The 24,986-nt window shown below is 38.8% G+C and overlaps 1 protein-coding gene across 2 annotated transcripts; it reads left to right on the top strand.

Moving 5' to 3' along the window:
- The first annotated feature begins 1,121 nt into the window (after window positions 1-1,121).
- Window positions 1,122-24,367, top strand: arih2 (ariadne homolog 2 (Drosophila)). 2 transcript variants are annotated; one of them, XM_084721600.1, is made up of 15 exons: window positions 1,122-1,265; window positions 7,603-8,153; window positions 11,263-11,330; window positions 11,928-12,000; window positions 13,562-13,703; window positions 15,994-16,115; window positions 17,734-17,843; window positions 18,865-18,982; window positions 19,176-19,226; window positions 19,567-19,588; window positions 20,047-20,198; window positions 20,788-20,931; window positions 22,714-22,782; window positions 23,028-23,153; window positions 23,967-24,367. In XM_084721600.1, the coding sequence occupies exons 2-15, from the start codon at window positions 7,887-7,889 to the stop codon at window positions 24,036-24,038; spliced, it is 1,536 nt and encodes a 511-aa protein (XP_084577726.1). In that variant the 5' UTR covers window positions 1,122-1,265; window positions 7,603-7,886; the 3' UTR covers window positions 24,039-24,367. The 2 variants fall into 2 exon arrangements, with proteins under 2 accessions (XP_084577726.1, XP_084577727.1); XM_084721601.1 differs by having other exon boundaries at window positions 1,155-1,265; window positions 7,622-8,153.
- The last annotated feature ends 619 nt before the right edge of the window (window positions 24,368-24,986 follow it).

The raw sequence follows: 24,986 nt of genomic DNA, 5'->3' as shown, positions 1-24,986 counted from the left end.
GATAATCAGGAGATGGTGTGCTGACGAGGCTGATAAACAACAGAAGTCGGCAGACACATCTGCTGTGAAATGATGTTAGTGCTTTCCCTTGTGAGATTTGGGAAGGTGATGAAAAAGTTAGTGTAGAGCACTGTACTGTAACTCTCATGCATCCTGCTGTAAACATTTACCTAAATTTCCTCAGTTACCATCGTCTTTTCTAAATGTTAACATGTGCCCATCCTAAATGACTGCATGTTTAATCTAAAACCGTCACTGGGTTAAATATATATTATGTTATAAAGAACGTATAGAATAATGCAGTTGAATCAGTTGAATGTTGCTTCTGACATACTGTACTCCTCTCACCCTTAAATACCAGTCACCTTCTAAATCTGCAGCATAACCCAATGTATTTTTCTATATCATTAAATTCCATCTACAACAACATGGTGAATTTAATTGTGATGTGCAATTAAATTATTTTAATGACTTTTCTTTGTTTTAGTGTTGGCGTTATATATTGCACTCTAAATATCAGCACCAGCCATTGAAAAACTCATCGGTTAACCACTAATTTATACTTCGAGCACAGTTAAACACTAAATGGTTGTTTTTTATAGTCATCTGCTGACAGTGGAAATCTGTTCATCAAAAATCAGATTTTGAGGGATGGCCTGCGACTATGATTTATGACATGACAAGTAGTTTGGAAGACAATCTTTGCAAAACACACACGTGTGACACTGAGAATTGACTTTACAGTGAAGAAGGAAACAGCTGTTTTCCAGCAGGAAAACTTTAGAAATCAACACAATTTTCATATTTAAGGTGTATATTTTAATGAGATAGAAGCAGTAGGTGCCTTTTTTAAGAATTGTAATGGGGAAAATATATTTTTTTCAGAAAAAAAAAAAAAAACTATCGGACACACATCATCGTTCAAAGTAGGCTACAAGTCTTATGTATGTTTGCAACTACATAAAGCTTAATCCTGGTTGTTGACCATAACCCCTTAATGTTGCTGCATCTTGTAATATTGCTGAAGTACTAATGGGAAGTAGCATTAATGCATTTAAGTCAAACTGCTGCATCTTTCTTAGAGGAGAGAGAGCGAGGAGGATGGCATGAGCACCGCGGACGTGACGTCATACATAAGTACCTCTGTAACCGTCTATCTTCCGCCTACCAGCCAAGCGAACAGAGAGTAAATCGCTCTTTGGGTTTCCCCACACAAAAACCACTTCTGGCTGTCACCGGGAGCAGAGCCGACGCTGCTCTGACAGGTAAATACCACCGACTTTAACCAGAGAAAACTAACGTAGTAGCTGTTTTATTATGCCTGTTTACTCCCGAGCTCCACAGGGCCTTGTTTACATCTCAATCCTCGGTCTAGAGTGGAGGAGAGGCGGAGACACAGCGGGAGGGAACGATCAGGGGGTGGCTAACCTAGCTAGCTGTTATGTTGTAAATTCTTGTTAGAGGACTAAACTAACTTTTTCTTGAAAACTTTTTCAAGTGTGTTGTGAAAGTACTCAACAGCTTAAGTCGTAAAACCCGTGTGTTTGACATGCCGTTACTTCGCTGCTGAATATAACTGCCCGCACGCTAGCAGAGAAGCTAATCCGGCTAACGGTAAATTAGCCAGCCGCTCCATGTATCTGACTTCATTGCCGCTTTTAGTTCAGTTTCTCTCAATTCAGGGCAAGATGCCGATGTTCAGCAATAATCTTGCTTTGTTTACGTTGGTTAATCTCTCCCCAAACCTATTAGCTCCCATCCCCCAAGACGTGTTATCAAACCTGTGCTGAGTCGCTGTGATACATTAGCCTAGCAAGATGTGTGTCACCCAGTTTGCAGCCTATTTTTAGCCTGGACCGGGCGGAATGCGTGCATTCGTCTGTCGCTGGGCTGGCACCGCGGCTGGCTGGCTGGCTGGCTGGCTGGCTTTCCCGGCTAACCTCGTTTTCCATCCAGGTGTATATTTGCAATGTCACATTTCACTCACGGTGCCAACAAACGGCTTTGATCCGATGTGTGTTGACCATAGTGGAAACAAATAATATGTGGAAAATAATACGTCTACTTTAGTGCTTTCGCGGTGTCAAAGTTTGTATTATCTACAAAGTATCCTTCCAGTTCAAAGCTGTGGAATGATTAAACCCGTATGAAATGGTGGGGAGACATAATTTGGCAAGAACACACAAGCTATCCATTCATATTAAAGAGGCAGTTCACTCCCCAAATCAAAAATACGTATTTTAACTCTTATCTGCATTATGTGTGAGTCACAGAATTTTGGAGCTGTCAGTTGTCGAGATGTTGGCCTTATCCGAAATGTAAAGCCGCATTTCCTGGTATGGCCTGACACAAAACACTTATTTATAGACTCCTACTACATACAATTCACGTATAACACAGCATGCATAGTTTTATTTTATTTCGGTTACGTTACTTGCTGTTTTATGTTTTTTTAATTACAGATAGAACCTGCTACTTTTTTGCTATCACCTCCATCAAGGTTCTTAGTGAGCTGAGCAGATACTAAAACTAAACGTTGTTATGAAAACACAGCAGAGCACTGAATGGTCACACAACATGGGACGTCCTGCACAAACCTGGTATTTCAAATAGCCTAGCTATCATTATCAGTAAACAATTTTTTTATTCACTCAAAAATGGCAGCCTGCAAAACCCTGCTGTATTCTATTGATAAACTGCAGACATATCAAGGACACCATTCCGTTATATCCTCTCTTATAAGAGTACTTCTTTTTTGTGTGCACAATGATGGAAAAACGAAATAGAAGATGAGTCGAGCCATACTGCGTAGTCGAAAATATGTCTTAATGGAACTAGATGGCACTTGGCTTGTGGGGCTGAAAGCGCCAAAAATGCATTTGAAAAACTCAACAGCAGTGCTCCTGAAATCATGACTTGGTATTCAAGACAATTCAGACCTTGTTGTGAGCAGTTTCATGTAGGAACTATTTTCTCTCTCTCCCATCCACCAACCAAATTGTTGCATTAGCTAGCTCAGTGGTGCTAACCCTACACTTCAGCCAAGGACGATACCATTAATGTTTATATCCTTTACTAGGAGCATGAGCCTCTCCTCCATGAGTAGATGCACACCTCCTTCTGCTCATTTATAAGACTGTCAGGTGTAGTTTGGTATAAAACAAATACTACCTACTTGAAACTGCCCACAACAAGATCTGTGGGTTGTCTTGAGTCCCTGGATCATGATTTTTGGACAAAGACACTGCTGTTGAGTTTTTCAAATGTAGCATCAAGTTTCATTATATTTTAAAGAAGGCAGATATCTCTACAGCTGATATCTCAAAAGCTCGGAAACTCACCAAATAATCTAGATGGCAAAGTAGCATTACAGGCCAGTGGAAAAATGTTACTTTTGATTTTTGGGTGAACTGTCCCTTTAAAAAAATCACAATATGGACATGGATGAAAGTGTGAATGGAAGAGGAGACCCATTCTGTCAAGGACAAGCAGTTTGGCCTGACACTGGTGCAGGACAGCAATGCTTGGGAACTGGCTTTTCACTGTGCAGTTTATACATGCAAAGGAATTTGATTGCTCTGCCAAAGGGCTGGGTCAAGTTAGGGTAAAACAAGGCAAGAAATAACACACAAGCTGTTTTAGGTATGTAAAATCCCATGTCATGTTGCATAGTTGATGTTCAGTACTGTAGTTATTTTTAACTGACATTTTCAAGTATTTAGAAGTCATCATAGGAGAAGTCTGCCTGGCTAACTTCGATAAAAATATGTGTCACTCCTCAGAATACTGTGCAGGACTGTACAAATTTCCACCTTCCACCAAATTCTCACTGTACAGAACTATATAGCTCTTTAATTTAAATAACATTGTACATATTTCTTATGCTTCATGATTTGCAGTAGTTGCTTTTCTTCATATATTTATATTATGTGATGCATTTACAAACAAAGCACACGTGAAGATGTTTGTCAACCCTGTGTTGTTATTTTATTATCATGATTCCATTCACGCAGGTTTGTTTTTGTGTGTTTGCTGTTATCTTGGTTTTAATTCCAACTGAGACGGCTTTCGCTTCTCGTTTTGTGTCCAGTGTTACCGCCTGGTTTGTCACCAAGTTAACCACAGTTATGGTTTGTCTGTTTCCCCTCATCCCTACAGCTAATGCATTTTCAGCTAATCCTCTAAACCGTGACACGAAGCCTTAACCCATGCCTTGTGTCCCACATGTGTTTAACTGATCTACACTGTAGTGGACTGTGTGAGCAAGAGCTGATTTTAAAATCCTGCCTTTGTCAAGTTCAATCCAAGGCTAGAGGCAGACGTGGAGCAGGTGTAGGGCCACTGAAAGAGGTGCAACTAGAGGAATTAAGTGGAAATAAGGAGGCTGTTTTTTCCTAATTGTTCATGGCAGAGAAAAGCAACTAGTCAAATGGTGAATAGGATAGGTGTAGCTGTGGTCTGTGCAGGCTGGGAAGCAGGGACCTTGGACCTAATTCAAGTTCCAGTCCATGGCCTTTAGATCATGGCTAGTTTGTCCTCTAGGCTGTACAGAAAATAGTTTCTCAACAGGCCACACTGTCATGTAAATAAAACAAATTCAAGAGCCACTTCCTTTATTAACAGTCTGTGGCAACCTGGTTAATGGAATTTGACATTATCTGCAATGAATGTCAACTGACTAGTGGAAATGGCAGATAAAACAGACACATACAAAAGTTAAGACACAAGATGCTGGTAGCTTGTGCAGCCCTGCTGCAGAATATATTTTTATTTAATTTTAAGCTGTAGAACTTCCTGAAAAGATCTGATACTGATATCTGGACTGTGTCCTGATTTTGCACCAATATGACCATGCAAAAGGTACTCAGAGGGCTGTTTTCTGAGCCAAATAACTTTATTAAAGAAGATATTTTATTTTGCATGGTAAATCATTTAACATATACAGAGTGTCCACAAAGTCTCTTTACAATTTAAAAAAATTATTACAAAAGCAATTGATGAGATATGTTAATTGGATTTGTTCTATGTGCTCAGTGGTTATCAAAGTTTTTAATCACATTCATGCTTCACACATGAAGCAAAAGATCACTGATGCCATTGCCACCATTGATGAGGCTATGCTACAGCGAACATGGCAAGAAATCGAGTACTGTCTTAATGTGCTTTGTGCAGCTAATGGTGCCCATATAGAGGTGTATGAAATGAGGCAAAAAACTTCAGTATCTACTTTTCATTCATTCATTTTCTGTAAGTGCTTATTCTGTAAGGGTCGCGGGCTGTTGGAGCCTATCCCAGCTGACATTGGGCGAGAGGCGGGGTACACCCTGGACAAGTCACCAGTTCATTGCAGGGCTGACATATAGACAGACAACCACTCACACTCACATTCACACCTACGGGCAATTTCACCAATTAACCTAGCATGCATGTCTTTGGACTGTGGAAGGAAGCCGGAGAACCCGGAGAGAACCCACGCAGACACGGGGAGAACATGCAAACTCCCCAGGGGATTGAACTCAGGACCCTCTTGCTGTGAGGCGGCAGAGCTAACCACTGCACCACCGTGCCGCCCATCTTCTTTTCATTTTGTAGTAATTTTCACAGATTTGTCTATTAATTTGCTTTTGTAATAAATTTGTTAAATTGTAAAGAGACTTTATGAACACCCTGTATATTGCAAACCATTTGCAGAAATGAACACAAAATGAAGTATAAATGAAAATGAAATTAATAGTTAAATAAACATCAGCACTGCTCAGTATCAGTTAATCGCTTAATATTTTAATACTGTTAGTCAAGTAGGGGCAGGTTGTAAAACAAGAAGCATATCTTTGCCAGGAGCTCGTCTTGTTTGCATAAATGTTCCCCGTTGTGCTAAATCTAAATCATCACAAGCTAGTGTTGCCAAAAACATCAATACATACTGACACAAAACATTTAAAATGCTTTCAGTACCGTAGTGGTACTGAAGTATTGATACTGCGGTACCAGCTGCATTGTACTTGCTGTCTTTTCTCACGGACAGTGAGTGCAGTTGCCAAATAATTCTGCCTCCCCTCACTTACTCACAGTCCTGTCATCCTCTCCTCACATATTATTTACTATATCTGTTGTCATGTTATAGTCTTGTTATATTTATCTAAAATTTTATGCCCTCAATGTCGAATCAATTTTTTCCCCCGTGGTATCGAATATTGATATTTTACATGGTATTGTATCGCAATGAGAAATTCCAGTATCGTGACAGCACTACCCAGGCATAGTTTTCTACATATGTTCGTGCTCTGCGAAATCAAATAGGTATAATGAGATCAAATATGTTTTAAGGATTTAGAGTCCAAAATACTGAGGAGATCTTATCTGTCATCAAAGGCTCTCTGGAGTCTATGAACCAACAGCTCTGCTGTTCTGAGTGGCTTTAGTCAGCAAACTAGCATTTTCACCCACATGCCACAGGGAAAACTGAATATTAAAGTTCAGCAGCTATGAAACTAAACTAAAAGTGTTTTAATAACACATCTCACTGAGGGTGCTCCCAAATGTGTTTAGTGGAGTCAGGCACAGTCTACTGTATTCTAAGGCAGTCAGCATTGTTAATTACTGAAATGTTTGTTTAATATACTAATAATGTAACGTATTAAGAAAATGCAGTGTAATGTTAGGCCTGCTGCCTGCTGCCACCCAAGGGTTACACTCTTATCTCACCACAACTGGAATGAAATTTAAGTCAAATAAATTAATTATGTTGACAGTTAATCATGACAAACAAACCTGTTTCTTTGGTGTCCACAACATTTGATAGCAGTGTCACCTTTTTATACCAATCACTTTCGAGACTATGCAAGACTGAGTTTGCAGCTGAAACAACTAATTGATTAAATGAGTGACAGAATCAGTACTAGGCTAATGATCATAATCAGTCAACTAGCAAAAATGCCAAGGCATCTATTGTTTTTAGTGTATGTGTGTTTAGAGTAGTTTAATGTGATGGTTTGCTGCTTCTCTTGGTCTAATGTGATACTAAACTGAATATCTGTGGATTTTGGACTGCTGGTCAGACAAGACATGTCACCTTGGGTTTTAGGAAATAGTAATGGCCATTTTTCAGTATTTTCTGACATTCTGTAGACCAAATTATTAATTCATTAATCAAGGAAAGATTTGGCAGAATAATCCACAATGAAAATAACTGATTGTTGCAGCCCTTGCTGGGTCTTATTTTTCTGATAACAAGTGCTCTGAACTGAAATGCCAGCATTTAGTGCAAATCTTGAGTTCGAGTATGTTTGGATGACTATAGAAAATAAAATTATGAGCAAAATGTCGAGATTTATTTATTTTTTTTAAAATCAGGATCAGCTAGACATATAGTCTAATCTTGCAGGAGGCACACTGCATATTTCGATAGGAGTATTATTTAAATATTACACATAATTCAGAAAAAAATAAGCAGGAATTATTGTCAACTTTGACTTATGTGTTTTTTTCTCCTTTTCCCCTTTTCTTTCTCTTCTTCCTCTTCTCATTCATTTGTCCTTTTCAACTCTATTACTCCTCTATTTTTTCCCTCCTTATTCTTTTCTCCTCTCTCCTCCTCTTCAGTATTTTTTCTTCTCGTCAGATTGCCCTGAAGCCAGGTTTCCAAATGAGTGACGGGGAGTGTGACTTTTTCTGCTTCTTCCGCTGCTGCTGAGTGCGGTCTCTACACGCCTCAGACACACAGGAAGGCAGGGTGTCTCTAAACAGTGACACAAGCAGGTGGAAAGGGGTGAGGGGAGATACCAGGAGGTGGCGATTCAAACAAGCCATTTCAGCTAATCTGACCACTAGAATCCGACAGGTAGGCTGGCAGTCTACCTGTCCGGGTGATTGATTTAATCGACTGGATGTCTGTGGACATGAACAGCCAGGCGTCGGACAGTAACGAGGAAGACTTTGGGGTGAACTCTGAAGAAGAGGAGGATGAGGACGATGGAGGAGAAGAGGAAGATCAGGGTGACATTGCAGGCTACTATGACGGTGTGGCCAGCGATGTGGAGCAACAGGGCGCTGACTCCTTCGACCCAGAGGAATACCTGTTCACCTGTCTGACCTACAAAGAGAGCCAGAGGGTGCTGACGGAGGAGGTTAACACTGTGGCTGCTGCACTGAAGGTGAGCTTGTGTCTGCAGTAATGTTGTCACAATACCAGAATTTGGATACAAAAACATAATAGTCAATAACTTCCCTTGATGACATTTTTTAATCAGTGCTGGTGCAGAAAAAGTCACTAAACACTGGTTTTGCTGCAAGCCAAATGTCAGGCAGGGTGATAAAGACTGAACTGAGATCTTAAATGAGAACTTAATCATTTTTGGAATAGCTTAGGTACTTTTGATACTATCGAATGTATAATTAACAGATTGTTATGTTTTTAGCATGTGGTATCCATATTTTTGACAACCCAGTCTGTAGTAGGGTTGGGCCATATGTTAAAATTTCCCACCCAACCAATGTCAGCCCAGCAACTGGCAATTACCGATATATTCGTCCTGTCCCACCCACCTCCTCCTGTCCTTTGAAGTGTCATCTGGGAGATGTGTGTGAGCGGCATGTTTGCTACATCATGTATGCCATGTAAGTTCGCTACATCCAGTAAAAAAAACAAACAGAGTGTCAAGAAATTAAACATTCTTACACCTATTTTTCTTATTAAACAGAAAGACACAACTGTATACCTTCTGAATCCAAGTTTCTCCCTTTTACTATATTAAGATGAGCTTAATTTCCTTGTTGACTCATTTTAGAACACTTTATTCAAACTTGACAGAAAAATAATGTAAAACTCACAAAAACCATGATTGTTATTGTCACTCCACCACCAGCTCAGTGCACTCATTTTTCAACTGACTGGCTGTGCACTGTGCTGCTCAAAGAGTGGCACTCACTCTGCACACCATTAAATTAGCAAAATAAAAAGTCAAAAATGACCCCAAAAATCGCTCAAAGAACCAATTTAGTGATTCAGCAATTACAGATATGTGTCCAATTGAACAACCCTAGTCTATAGCCCGGTTGTGTGATGCTCATAATTCTGAGAATGATATGAAGTATTCCCATCGTAGTTTTGTACTAAAGTGGGATCTGAAATTACCACTGAACAAGGGCAAAGACCTTACAAGCCACCAGCGTACACTTTACATGACCATGAGTTCAAATCAGCATCATTTCAGACAGTCTTTTGGCTGTGTATTGCATACTTAGTGATGCTGTGTTAAGCTGAACACACCTTTTAGTTGAGGTTACTGGCATTTTTCTGCTGCTGTCAGAAGAGGATTGCATGTGTATGAGGTAGTGATTTCATTACCACTCACTTTTGCTAATAGAATAATAATTCCTCCACCTGTTAATCGAATCCCTCTTTCATGCTTGCAAAGTCATTTGAATAAGTGATCACAGAAAAAATAAAGATGACAGAAAGTTGGCTTCATAACATTTCTGCTATATTGTCCCAAATTGTGTTTGAGGGTGTACACAACTAGTATGGGAAAGCTTAATCTTTGTTCACAGAAGTGTTTCTGAATAGCAAAGGCTGCTTTAATGTGAATGGAAGGACAAAATAGAGGGGGAAAATTATTTATTTTTTTCAATGAATGGTGTGTGGTGTTAACCAGATATCTTGTTACATATCTGTCAGTCAGTGTGTGTGTGTAAGGGTTGACTTTGTCTACAATAATTTTAGTATTGAATAGAGGTATGTCACAGCGTTCAAGCCATTCACCAAGTGAGTTTGAGGTAACACAAGGCTGCTTGCTGTCCTGATAGTCACTACCAGAATTGCCAATGCATTTTTTATTAAGGTAAATACAGTAATGTGGAAACAAGAAAGGTCTTTAAAAAATACCAATTTCTTCTCCATACACAGAAAGAGTGTTATGAGCTTCATCAAACTTTTTTGCTAATTTCCTGTGTATATTCTATGTGCAGATTTACACCCGATGTATACTGTGCATAGCTGCGCTTTGTTGGTTGTGGTTGTGGCTGTATGAAAATGATTTGCCTTGAAATAGTTGCAATGAGTATACTCTCACTCTCACAGCAGGCTAATTGTAATCTCTGACAGTTGACATTGTTCTGAGTGCACACATTAATATTAATGCGTTCTTTTACTGAGACTGAAGATGGCTGACTAACAGTGATCATGAATATTATCGTGAATATGGCCTACCATACCTCATAATGAGCAGTTTACCAACTTTGCTGAGTTTGCATGCTCTTGCAGTAACACTGTATTTCACACTCACAGTTGCACATAATCACACCTGGGACCAACTCCAGTCTTCTGTTAGCAGCTCCCAGAGGAGCAGTTGTGTGTTGATGGAAGAATATGAAGAAGGGTGCACTTCCCAGCCTATTTTTCTGTATCTGATGCATTAAATTGCTGGTTTTTCAAACCTCAAGGACCAACATGAGCCATAGATGTGTGACCCATAGTGCAAGGTGATACATTAAAGTAATGCTATACATCTTCCTGCATCATTTAATATTCACAGCTGAGAGAATACATCGAGTCATCAGCACTGACTGGCTACATTTCAGTTTTCTTGGATGAACATTAAGACCAAGTGGTGTTAATGGAGTCTGAGCAGCCTTTTGTTTTGGAGCAGTGTCTTATTTGTATTGAATATATATTTTTATTATAGATGAAGCTACCTATTATTTGTTTCATTAATTCCTGAAACTTTTAGTTTTAGTATTATGTAATGATATCATGATCTGAAGTGATGCCTTCAAATAGCTTATTGTCTTGCTAGTGATCAGTAAACTAAAAGGTACTCAATTTAAACAGTAACAGAGAAAAGTAAGCAAACTATTATATTTGATAAGCTGTATGTAGCAAACTTTTTGTGTGTTTAGTTGCTTAGAAATTGTCATGGATACATTGTTTCAGTCTACTGGGTTTTAAGTGTTCTCCATATTTGGTTGTATGTCTTTTATCTGAGTTACTTGTTCTGTAGCCCTAATATGAATACTAAGGAAATCTTGTTTGGTCAGTGTGCTCAGCAGGTCATGATCATCTCAGGAACAGTAATCAGCTTATTATCCATTACTGTAAAAACAGACAAACTGGAGATATGAGTGATATCTGCCATTACAGATTAGCTGACTTTAAAGACAGTCAAGTTGCTCGAGTCATTGAAGCAACATTTCATTGCTTTGAACTGAATATCAGTGAAGCAACTTTTCAGCTGTCTCTGTCTCTGTTCTGTCTTTCTCGCTCAGGTTTTACCAGCAGTAGCAAAACTGATCCTGGTGCATTTTCACTGGCAGGTTACACAAATACTGGACAGGTATGTTTCTCTTATGTCTTTCATTACCTTTCTCTGCTTGTTAAACTCACTCTCCCTTTTGTCTCTTTTTACATCAGTAACAGTTAAGCTATCATGATTACCTAGTGTCTTCATTTTCTTGTGTGCGTCCTCCTCACTCTGTTTAGCTTGTTTTATTTTTCTCTCTACCTCTGCATCTACTTTCTCACACTCTGAGTCCATATATATTCTTATTTTAGTTATTTATGTGTTATTGTGTTATTTATGTGTTATGTTATTTTAGTAACGTAACATTATGTTTTGTGATGCTGCACTGATTTTCATTAAGAATGTGTTGTGATATGATACATTCAAAGATTTGCGGCAGTGGCTCATTTTGTGTTGTGTTTAAACCCTTGACTGCCGGATAGCAGTGTTGTTATCTATCTTCACAGTTCTGACTGCATAAAAAATAGTAAACTTTCTAAACTCAGATTTAGTGTATATGGTGGTGTGGTGGTGGCTTACAGTATTGCAATATATTAAATCATAACTCCTCTATCGTGATAATTTTTGTATTGCCAGATTTTCTGTCTCTCATCTTCATATGACGCATGGTTATGTCCATGTCCCCCACAGATATAAGTCCAACTCATCTCTGCTGTTGTCGGACGCTCTGGTCCAGCCCAGCAGCACCTGCAGATCAGTCACTGTGAGTAACAGATCAGAATCAGCTTTACCCACTGTATATGTGTAAACATACAAGGAATCAGACTCTGTTTTTAATTTCATTGCTCTCGAAGTACTCACACAGCAAAGAACAAACAAAAAAGTTGAATGAATAAAGGTAGAACAATAAAGGCAAAGGTGGCACATAGGATAAAAGAAGGCCTACTGGTGGACTTACACACAAATACTTTGTACATGCTTTGTTAATTGATTTATTTGGATATTTTTATATCATTCAGCTTGTGGCCAGGCTATAAAAGTTTTTATTGGTTCCTGACTTAGTTACTTAGGCATTCGTCACTCCTTTGTATGAACACTACTTTGAGTAACCTTTCAGGCTGAACACATGCATAGAGAAATATGGTGCAAAAGAAATAATACAACAGTAAAATCCCTGAAGACATTGTTCACTGTGGGTAAAATGAGTAGTGTGAACCTGTAATCAATATATTTAATATATTGTTTTTTGTCGCTACTAATTCACTGTTGTCCCCATATTCACAGCAAAGCAACAAGTGTTGCGACTAACGATTATTATAATTATCAATTAATCTGCCAGTTATTTTCACAATTAATAGTTTAGTCCCTAAAATGTCAAAATTCTGTAAAAATACTCACAACAAACAATTTTCCTGACCCCAAAGTGACTTCATATTCTTTTGTCCAACCAGCAGTTCAAAACTCTTCAAGACTCTTACTATCATACCTGACAAAGAAAAGCAGAAAATCCTCACATGCATGAGGCTAGAACCAGCAAATGTTTAGTATGTTTGCTTGACAATTTACTGACACAATGAATTATCTTTTGATCAACTAATGACAAATTGTTGCAGCTCTGAAAGTAACAGATAGTCATCATTATTGCTATATTGCAGATAATCCACTATTAGTGAAAAAAGTTGTGGCATAATTGATCAACAAAATGAAGAGATGGCCATATTAATAATTTAGCAGCCGTTCAAGTCATTTATTAGGATAATATGACAGACATTTCCTGGTTACAGCTTCTGAAATGGGACCTGCTGTTCTCAATTTCTCATCATTGGAATTTAGCACCTTCCAGGATTGTTTTCAGCATAAGCAGACAAAAGAAGTAATTTTCAATACATAACTGTTGTAATGTGATTAAGTAATTTATCATTATTTATAATCTTTTAGTATTCAGTTGGATCAATTGAAAAAATAACCTATTAGATTATTTGGTATTGAGAATAATCACTTGCAGCACTTAAGTGTTTTTGGTTTTTTGTTTACACTGAACTTCAGATTAGTTGAGTGACCTGTTTTATCAAAAATTCTGTGGGTTTTAGGTGGATGATTAATTTTTCCCCCTACTTTTATGTGACATTTCTTAATTTTCCAAAATACTACTAGTAATAATAAAATATTTCAGATGTCATTTACATACAAACTGATTCTCTTTTGATATTTTACGTATGACAAGCATCTGTAAGTTTTGTGTGTATATTGAGCTCCTCCACAAGCTCTCCAGTGCAGTTTGTGTTTGATGGTGTCTTCATGATTAACATGTTTGTGTGTTTCAGGCCCCTCAGTCCCTCCAGTGTGGTGTGTGTCTACAGGTTGTTAGGAGAGACTCCCTGCTGGCACTGCCCTGCCAGCACTCCTTTTGCAAAGCATGCTGGGAGCAGCACTGCACTGTACTGGTCAAAGATGGCATGGGAGTGGGTGAGTAGAGAGAGTGTGTAGTCATCAAAGCTGGTATTAGAGTGGGTGAGTCACACTTTGTTTGATGCGAGCTCCAAAGTGTCTGTTGATGTATCTGTACGTCTGTCCTTGTATTTTTGTGTGCGTTTGTCTGCTTATGGTTTCGACACAGTTTGAGCCTCTGATCCTTTTGGAAGTTTATTTTAGCCTGTATATTTTCTTGCCAGACCAGCAGGATCTGCAGACTGGTATTCAGTTTTACAAGGCAAGCCACATTAGTCACTTAACGGTACTATTTCATTAATGACTGAAAACTGTACAGATCTTGGCTGGATCAGGGTTTTTACAAATCCTTAAAAAGCCTTAAAATGTGCTAAATTCACACTTATGTAAAAATAAAATTTAATAGTCTTAAATTGTGACGAGCTGTAAAAAGTTGGACAATCATCTGTTCGGTCTACACGAGGAAGTTGACTTCATTCAGTATTAAAACAGACTGTAGGCTAAATGAGACATGAGACATACATATTTATTTAAAAGCCATGTATAAAGTATAGATCAGAGAACCACAGTAATTACACAGGGGTCTAAATGACTTTTATTGGGAATTCTACCCTGATAATAGCCTCATTTTACTCTAGCTGTAGGACAGTTGTAGTAATTAATATCATTAAGGACAAATATACATAATTTTTGGGGGGCTTTTCTTGTTTTTATTTGATAGTACAGCTGAAGAGTAGACAGGAAAGGGGGGGTGAAGAGAGGGGATGACACACCACAAAGTGCCACAGGCAGGAGTCGAACCAGCGGCTGCTGCAGCGGACCAACAGCCTCCATACACGGGGCGGATGCTCCACCAACCGAGATAAACAGCCGCCCTGGACAAATATACATTTTAAATATTTCACATTAATAAACATATTTGGACAAATGTTCTTTAACTCAACCAGATATTTGCCATTCTGCCTTACTTACAATTTTGAAATGACAATATGTATTTACCAAGAAGAGTACATCTATATTTTCCACATTCAATGTTTAGTTTTATAACAAAATTTACCTTGAATTCATTTTAAAAATGGCATTAAAACTTCTTGAAAAGGTGTAAATTTAACACGCAGATATATGTAGACACCCTGTTGATGTTTGTGCAGAGGTTCATTTTTTTTTTCGCATTTGTGTGTATGTTTAAAATCCAATAGTGAAGAAACGGGAGTTGTAATATGAGGTTTTGATGACTCCCATCTGGCGTAAAATGTACCAGGCAGGCATGCTCCTACTTATGATAATTCGTGCGTGTGTGTATCTGAGAGAGAAAGTGTGCTTGTGTCAGCAGGAACACAGATGGGTGTGTGGGTGTGTACCGGATCAGTTATAAGTTTTTGTACAGTGCACTGTATGTGTGTGGTAAAGTGCATACAGTTTACCAGACTCCCTGTCCTTTTAGTTGTGAGTGTGTGGGAGCACAAGTGCTTTTGTATTTGTGTGTGTGTGTATACCACTTAAGCTATTTAAGGGAACATCTTTCAGACTCAAGAGCAGTTAATTCAGGACGGCTGGTGCAGTTGGGGACAAAAGCTGTGTCCCCAGTTGGAGTTAGGATTATTTGACCTTTGAAAAAGGTCCACCTAAAAAAAGAAATATCAGTTTAAATGTATACTATATTAAGAATATTTTCACTGGTTTACCTGCAATTAGAGAGCCTTTTCTGACAGGAAGCCACTGTTCTATAAGCCAAATATTGCTGTCTCCAAACCAACCAAACTCTAAAGGTGAAATTAGTAATTTTACTGGTCTACTAAAAAAACTACTAAAATAATCTGAACTATCCTTTTAGGTAAGGGTTAGGTTATGGTTATGGGTAGGGTTAAATCTGTGTAAATGGCAAAAATAAACATGTCTTTGTGTCTGTGAGCATATTTGTATGCAGTTGAGTCCCTGTGCAACTTTCTAGCAGTCTCCCTGATAAAGTTTGCCATGTTAACAGAGTCCTTCTGAGCCTGATAAGCTTGCCTCTATCAGCTGCACGAAGGACACGTTTATGATGACGGATGACCTCAGTCCAGTTTCTGGGTCACTGTAACTGGAAACCAGCTCGTTTAAACCAAACACATAACGACAGAGGAACTTTTAACTTCAGTCACAGATGAAGCTAAAATGTGGTTTGTTGGTAGATTAGTAAAGAAACTCACAAATAGCAGTTGGAGTCCATGTAGGGCTCTGTGTGCACATATTGCTTCTCTCTCCCGTAGTCTGTCAATGATTCAGGACTCTTTGTAATACATCTGTGTGTGTCTGTGTGTGTCTTCAGGTATCTCGTGTATGGCTCAGGACTGTTCCCTGCAGATGCCAGAAGACTTCGTCCTGCCGCTGCTGCCAGCAGAGGAGCTGAAGGACAAATACAGACGCTACCTCTTCAGAGACTACGTCGAGGTGTGTCTGTGTGTGTGCGTGCCGAGTGTGTTTGCTCAGATACTGCGTCAATTTCTGCATGTATAGCAAATGAGATGTCAGAAGCATTTGGAAAGGGAATGAAAAACCGAGGAAAAACTCAGCGAGCCTTTGTGTATGAATCACAGAATCTCCTTCACACCGTGTTTAATCTGACTCCTCTCTCTCGCTGTTTCATCACTCTCTTCACTGTCAGTCTCGCCAGCTGCATTTCACTCTAAATATATTCATGCAAATGATGAGATCTCAAATTAGACAGTCGTGTTTTCTTAAAGGATCATTCACCCAAATTGCAAAGAAACACATTTTCAGTTTAATTCACCCAGATGACTGTGTTTGAGATTTCTGCCTACAACTGAGGTGAATGGAAATGGTTTGTGGTGCTCAGTATGCTGGAAAAATTACATTTAAAAACTCAGCAGTAACATGTCTTTCCAGAAAGAACCACTCATACAAACACATTTGTTCTTAAGCAGGTTGTAGGAGAATTTTCTCATATTTTGAATTTTCTCAGAGGTACAAACACAAGCTACGACTACGCATCTTAGAGTCACATGCAATTAGTCTGCTGTTATCCAAGCACAAACACTAGTTACTGTATAGTTCATTAGTTTAAAAGACATTTTGAGTTTGACATTCCATTATACTTTATAATTATGTCAACATCATCCTATTTGTCTGCATTTCAAATTATAATATAATTCTACACTTACATATGAAGCCTATCATTTAAGGTTGATTATTGCCTACTGTCAGGCATGTTAGATGTACGTCTTATGCAGATTTATGGAGTCACTATCCAGGCAAACATCCTCTCTTATAATCATTATAATTCCAGTGCAACATCACATATTGACACTTACTCTGTCCTCACCTTAACTCCCTCCTCTAATTGCAGTCATCATAAGGTCACTTTTATATGGAGCTGTTTCTTCTTCATTTCAGTGACAATCCAACATAACATTGTGCCATTAACAGCACTTCTTTTTCCCGTTCCTCGGCTTTAGCAGGTGCCTTCATTCCTCTGATGCTGTTAAAAATAACAGATGATCTTTTATGGATTTCTGAAAGCAGGACTTCAATCTCCTAACTAATTGAGTTCCCCTTTTTACTCTTTGATGCCATTTTCATGAATGAGTACTTCATGACATATGAGGCAGGAATTGTAGCCTTATATGGTATTACTGAGGCATTAATTATTCTGACTTAGAAGTCTCATGCACATTCATTCAGACATGCACAGGCAGCTCTTTTTCAAAGTTAGCTGAAGTTATAAGCATTTGCTGAAGCTGATGTGGCTTATTTGCACCAGCCCTTAGTATGAAATTTCAGATAAGAATATGAAAATGTTCTTGCATGAGGCTCAATGTTCCTGTACGTCCGGATAATCCACAGAACACAATGTCGAGTTCTCATCATTCTACTCGCCTCCTTTTTTCGGTGAACTGACCCCTTAGAAAACTGACTTTACTGCTAAAGTTGATTCAAGGGAACTGACAATTTCCGGGAAGTTTTACCTAGGGCTGGGCAATTATCATTATGCTCATTATCATGATTCTGTATGTGTTACTTAATCTCCGGCTTTCTCTTTGTCCCGCAGAGTCACTTCCAGTTGCAGTTGTGTCCAGGTGCAGATTGTCCCATTGTCATCAAGGTGCAGGAGCCCCGGGCACGCAGGGTGCAGTGTAGCCGCTGCAGTGAAGTCTTCTGGTAGGGCGCGCACACACACACGCGCACACACACACGCGCACACACACACACACACACACACACACACACACACACACACACACACACACACACACACACACACACACATTCACACTACTGTCGCACTGCTGGCTGTGTGGCAAAGTTGTATTCAACTATCTCACTGATTGTGAATGTCTATTTGTTACTCTAAACCAGTTTTCTAGTTCTTCGGATTCCTTTTTGGCAGAATTTTTCTGTCCTGTATCGCCTTTTTTGTTCAGTCCAAGAGCAAGTTACAATCTGAACACTGTACAAACTGGGAGAAAGAGTAAAACCAGGTCTTTTTTTCTCCCAGCTTAGCAGTGCAGAACTGCTTTATTATATTGTATGCCTACAATTTTCTGCCGTGCTGTAGCCCACTCCGCCGCTAGGGTTACTGCCACTTCAAATCTGGATAAACACTCAAAGCTGGTTGACATGAAGCACATTGTGACCAGCTCAGTAATGTCGCCACTGACACCATATTTAAAAACTTTGTTATACTGAAAAAACAGAGAGATGTACCTGGCAGTGATGAGCTTAATCAGAATTAATTTATTTAATTCCCACACTGCAAGTTTTAAGATGAAATCCTATGAAGTTGTACAAGAAAAGCTCTTTTGATTGAATTAAAATAAATGCTTTTTATACATAAAGTTATTTTATTTATCTAAGCTTTTTTAAGTGACCTGTGTTGTTTAAGTGTTGTATATTATTGTATATAATGTCAGAATCAGTCTAGAATTTTTTATAGTTGTCTCACAAATCCCATGCTAGTATTAAAAATTCCATACAGTACTGACAGATGGATCTATTTCATGTGTCTTTTCTTTCCATGCTGCTAGCCAAATTTCCCATGTGAGACAAGAATGACTGATCTCAAATTTTGTAGACAGAATTTTTTAAATGTCAGTTTATAATGAATGCTGTATGTTACGTTCTTGTAAGTAATACAATTGTGATTATGTGTATTGTTTCTTTCTTTTTTTCTCTGTCTCAGTTTTAAATGCCGTCAGATGTACCATGCACCCACAGACTGTGCAACGATCCGAAAATGGCTGACCAAATGTGCAGATGACTCGGAGACGGCGAACTACATCAGCGCACACACTAAAGATGTATGACAGATCTATACATATACACATGCAATGTTAAAGCACCGGTGTTTCAATGTACTTGTACACATACTGTAGTTTTATACAATAACATGGCCACACACAATCTGACACAGTCTAAGAACATAAAAATGGATTTTACTGATCTGTAATACAGTTTTGTAACTTGTCACTTACCCTGCTGATTCTCTTCTAGTGTCCTAAGTGCAATATCTGCATTGAGAAGAATGGAGGGTGCAATCACATGGTGAGTCACAGCTGAAAATCACTCTTTCCCAGAACACAGGAAATGCTAAAAATATGTTCAGATTCTGAAAGCTTAAGTCCTCAACTTTAATAGTTTTATCCTTGATTAAATCACTCCTTTACATGTATATATATACATCATTTGTCACATTTTTAACAGTTTCATGATGCTGTATGTGTGACACAACAGTTGTATTAAGTCAAGTGCTAAATGTTTTTTATGAAAACATTCAGCTGCTGATTTGCTCAGATTAATTCAAAGTCAATGTGTGCTCCCATGTTGTTATGTCAGGTTTCTGCTTCACTAATTTGACTTCCTCCTGTGTCTTTGTGTGTTTCAGCAATGCTCCAAGTGCAAACACGGTACGTAGTTTGTCATCCACAGAATGATCCAGTGAAGCATGAACTCGGTTCTGTGAGGCACTTTGTATCCACCTAGTGGCACAAGACATGACTCAAAAAGTTGCCATCAGCCACAATTATGAGACAAGAATGACTGAAAGTTGATATTTGGTTAGAGTAAAAGTTTTGGAATTGTTTTTTGCTTTGTGTCCATTAGTACACCATTGTGCTCTACAGATCACCAGCTTCTCCTTCATCAATCACATGAGGAATGTGAATAAACAAAATTGTTATTAGCTGCCAGCTGGAGAAATGGAAGACATCTTACCAATCACAGCCAATATCAGTCATTTTAGACTGGCTGTAGATATAAGAACTGAGCTGAGACTTTAGGCTCTTATGTGATACAAAATTTGTATACATATGTCACATGTATGTAGTGTGGAGTCCATGAATGTTTGTCTTGTGTCACCTGACAGACTTCTGCTGGATGTGTCTTGGTGACTGGAAGACTCACGGCAGCGAATACTATGAGTGCAGCCGCTACAAAGAAAACCCTGATATAGTCAACCAGAGCCAGCAGGCTCAGGCCAGAGAGGCTCTCAAGAAATACCTCTTCTACTTTGAGAGGGTGAGTTCTTTTAGATCCCCATTTAAATATATTTTATATTATTCTTCAAAAAAAATAAAAAACTTTATCAAGAGCAAACATGGTCACCAAAGGTCCCTTCTGGATAAAAGTAAAGGGTAAAAACATTTGTAGACATGTTTTTTTCCCTCCCTGTGGACACAAACACACACACACACACACACACACCCCTTCCTGCCTCTGATTGTGTCATTTTTCTGGTTTCCTTTTCTACCCAAAGACTGGTAGAGACATCTTTGGAGCCTGGGTGGAATTCAAAGTGTCAAAACTCTGCTTTATATAAACTAAGTACCAAATGAAATATAATTTCATTTTTCAAACTTGACAAGAAGTAATGCTTGACAGATTTCCTCCTTTGCTTTTGTATAAAGGTTTTAAGGGTTATTTGTGTCAGAAAAGCCAGTGCCAGGACAAACCTCACTGCACACTTTTGAAGACGCTTTCAACCAGAACAATTTACAACACAGCCAAGTTCAAGTCAGTCCGCAATAGCTTCAGATCTACAGAAGAAATATGTGCTCTGTCTTGCATTCTTTTTTCAATTGTATTTCTCCAATTTTTATCCCACCAGTGGGAGAATCACAACAAGTCTCTGCAGTTGGAGGCTCAGACGTACCAGAGAATCCAGGAGAAGATCCAGGAGAGGGTGATGAACAACCTGGGAACCTGGATCGATTGGCAGTACCTGCATAACGCTGCAAAGCTACTGGCCAAGGTACTGACATCAGGAAAAATTTCCTAAAGCAAGTCACCATCACTAAGTTCAAGTCTTCTATTCAGCGTGATGTTCGTTTTGTAAATTATGGTCCCATTTAGAGTAAAATTGACTATAAACCAGGGTATACTTTAGGGCAGGTTATCGTGTTATTGACAAGTCATTCTCAGTGTGTCTGTCAAGTGCAACACACAGGGCTCACATAGGTCAGATTGAACTGTCAAACCAGACAGTCTTGATTAAATATGGATCAATATTATTTTATTATATGGTTTATTTCTTTGCCTTAAATGTTCTCAGAAATATATTTAGTGTACTTTTTGGTTGTAATACTAGAAAGATCAGAAGCAGTTGGCTTGTGTTTCTGGTTTCCAATAGAGCCTTCAGAAACTGCAATCAAACTGTCAAACTAAACAGTGTTGAACAGATGTAGATCAGTTTTAAGTTAAGTAAGTTAAGTTAATCAAGTTAAGTAACATATTTCATGAGAAAGATCATGACCAGGCAGGCTGCCATTATTTCCTGTTGAACAGACTTGTCTGTTCAACTGGTCAAGCAAGGCATTGCTCATGTCCTGGTACGTCCACCATGTACAACACCCACCAGCTCCCTACTTTTGTTGGCACTGCATATGGCAAGATGGCAACCCCTGTAATGCCAAACTTGAGGGTTTAAATGGTAGTCCACACCAGTAGGTTCTGTCACTCTAAAAACACATTGAACAGGTAGCAAGTTAATGATATGAAGGAAGAAATGACTGGATAAATGCAGAAGTACATGATGAAATCTTTGTTTAGGATTAATTCAGGAAACTGTATATATAATTGAACTATAAATTCACTATTTATGATTGTGGTCAACAGTTTACATACACTTGTAAAGAGCATATATATCATGGCAGTTTTGAATTTCCAATGATTCCTAAAATGCTTAATTTTCTATGATCGAATGATGGAAAAGTTGTGTTAATCAAATTTTCTAAATGCTGTGGCCTTTTAGTTTCTTGTGAGAGATTATGATTGACTACAGATGATGATTCCTCTGAGCCATTTGATACACTCATTAGACTCACCCACAAATACAGCAATGGGAAAGTCCAAGGAGCTCAGCACAGATCTGAAAAAGTGAATCATTGACTTAAACAAGTCAGAAAAATCACCTGAAGCCATTTCAAAGTAGCTACAGATCCCAAAATCAACTGTTTGTAAGTATAGAGTGCATGGCAAAGTTGCATTGCTGCCACGATCAAGAGGAAAACGCAAGCTATCACCTGCTGCTGAGAGACAATTGGTCAGGATGGTCAAAGTCGACCAAGAACAGTGAGGCCTGATGGCTAACTTGTAGCTGCAAAGACAGAGCGAGCTGCAGTGTCAGAGCACATCAATGTAGATACACAACTCACACAGATAACAGTTACAACATGTTACATCAGCACGTATTCAAGGAATTTAGATAATTGGAAAGGATTATGTAACTGTGTCATGCCTCCTTCATGTTGTAAAGTATCCTGGGGGAAAAGATACTGGAGGATTGCAAAAGTGAAAATCTGCCATATAATTTGCATGTGTCATGACTTAAAATATGAGGACATATATACTTCTACTAATGGAAGGCACCACTAATGTTATCAATTCAGTCTCTATTAGATCTGTATTGAGGTGGATCATATCAATGAATTATCAAGGTGCTTTTTTAAATTTATGTCTGTCTGATTTTGTATGAACATTTTCCAAACTTTCCTCAGTACAACATCATGAGTGTATTTTATCTTTTTGTCTCCAGTGTCGCTACACGCTGCAGTATACGTACCCTTACGCCTATTACATGGAGTCCGGCCCTCGCAAGAAACTGGTGAGAAACAAACACGTCTTTGTATCTGTCTTTCATTGCAGAACACACATTATAAAGTAATGTAGTGACTTTATCTGTGGTGATCTTAGTTTCTTCCTGACCCTCCTTCCATCTGTTCTCATCCTAATTTCAGTCTTGACCCAGTAATGTTAATTATGTCTTTAATCTTCTTTGTTTTTCTGGTTGGAGGGGAAAGTGATTCATTTTGCCTGATTTTTCACCTTTTACTCTGTCCTCTTCTGCAGTTTGAGTACCAGCAGGCCCAGCTGGAAGCAGAGATAGAAAACCTGTCGTGGAAGGTGGAGCGGGCCGACAGCTATGAGAGAGGAGTAGTGGGAGGCGAGGGGGAGCTCAGCGCCAGTGACAGAGGGGTGAGAGCCATTGAATTGATTGATTGAGACATTCATGTACCCCCTCAGGATGATTTGTAATAACCTCTGTTGATCCCTGACTGTTCATCTAGCACCAGGTCAAACATTTAATTTGTCCAGTACTTTGGTTCATGACTAAAGCCGTGCAAAACTAATGACATTCTGATCAGCCTCAGCTATACTTTGTGTCTTAGTGCTAATTAGAAAATGTTTGCATGCTAACATGCTAAACTAAGACAATGATCATGGTTAATATTATACCTGCTTCACTGTGATCATGCTGACATAAGCTGTAGACTCTTAGCCTTGTTTTACAAACATGCTGTAGTTTGAAAACACTTGTAACAGTATTGAAGCTAAATGGTGAAACACAAAACAACACAAACCGTAGCTAAATCAACTATTGAATTAAGGGGATAGTTTGGATTACTTGAAGTGGGGTTGTATGAGATCCTTATCGATAGTCAGTGTTTTATCTACAATAGATACAGGTTGGCACACCCCCAATTTGGGGAAGCAAGTACCAGCATGGAAGCCAAGCACTGAACTAGTTGATGATTTAAAATACAAAACAAAACATGTTGCACATGCCTTTTTTGTGGACATGATTTTGCTGTTTAATCTGCTCTTGACTTACTGGGGAGGCTAATCAAAAGTCCAGTCTCCTAAAGTTTTTTTTTTTAATAATTTCTTTTAAAAGTAAAGCATTAGGAAAGGAGAAAGACAAGGAATTACAATTGACTTTTTATTCTGACAAAGTTTTTCCTTGAATTTGTCAAACAATAACTGTTGTTTTGTGTATTTTCTTTACAGGATCTGGAGAATCAGATGCACATTGCTGAGCAGAGGCGACGCACGCTGCTGAAGGATTTCCACGACACCTGAAGCTTCATCGCGACTGCAAAGCACCAGCATCTCCCTCCTTACTTCCTACCTTCCTTTCTTCCTTGCCCTCCTACCTTTGCTTCCTTCCATGACCATCTCTTGGTGTGGTCATACTGACCACTCCTTTTTGCTTCTCTACACTTTGCTCATTTGCATCCTCCTCTCTGTCTTTCCCTCTTCTCACTCCCATAATGCTGCAGGGTCACATAATGGCACGATTGTATCCCTCCTTCCTCTTCTCATTCTCATGTTTTGGCATCACACTCACTGTGGTTACACTTGTTGTAGTTTTTCAGATTTGACCATAAAGATATAATTTTCAGGCCTTATCAAGTGACTGAAAGCTATGGGTATTTTTTTTATTTAACATTAAAGGGATAGCTCTGATAGTTTCATGTGGGGTTGTATGAGATACTTATCCACACTCTATTACTTATTGTAGATGGCGGTCACTGCCAGTTTAGAGAAGCAGAGAAGGTCACCGGCACAGAAGCTAAGCAATGTTTTGCTGCGGACAGGGTCAGCAAGAAAATGTATTTTAGCTAGAAAAAAAGGTCCACCTAAAATCAGTATCATTTTAAGTGTATACTGTATTTAGAAAATTTTCACCATTTGACCTTGCAGTCAGTCAGCCTCATCTGATTGGAAACATCCATTGCGTGAGCCAAATATTGTCCTCTTTCAATCAAGCAGACTCCACAGTTGAAATCTGTCATTTTACTTTATAGAAAACTGGAGTTACTAGTCTACCACTGCCTCAGTCTGTTAGTTTGTGCTGTTGTCTAACTTTGGTGACTACCGACTATCTTTTTAAAACACCAAAATAACACAAGAATGCCAGCAAACTAACAGATTGAGACAGTTAAAATACCTTGCTTACTTGTCCACAGCAGTACATTACTTAGCTTTCATGTCACTACTCTTCTCTGCTTCTCTGAACTGGGGGCA

The sequence above is a fragment of the Lutjanus erythropterus genome, chromosome 6 (genome assembly GCF_056507025.1).
Source record: "Lutjanus erythropterus isolate fLutEry1 chromosome 6, fLutEry1.hap2, whole genome shotgun sequence".
Taxonomy (NCBI): domain Eukaryota; kingdom Metazoa; phylum Chordata; class Actinopteri; order Lutjaniformes; family Lutjanidae; genus Lutjanus; species Lutjanus erythropterus.
This window is presented reverse-complemented; position numbering and strand designations above follow the sequence as displayed.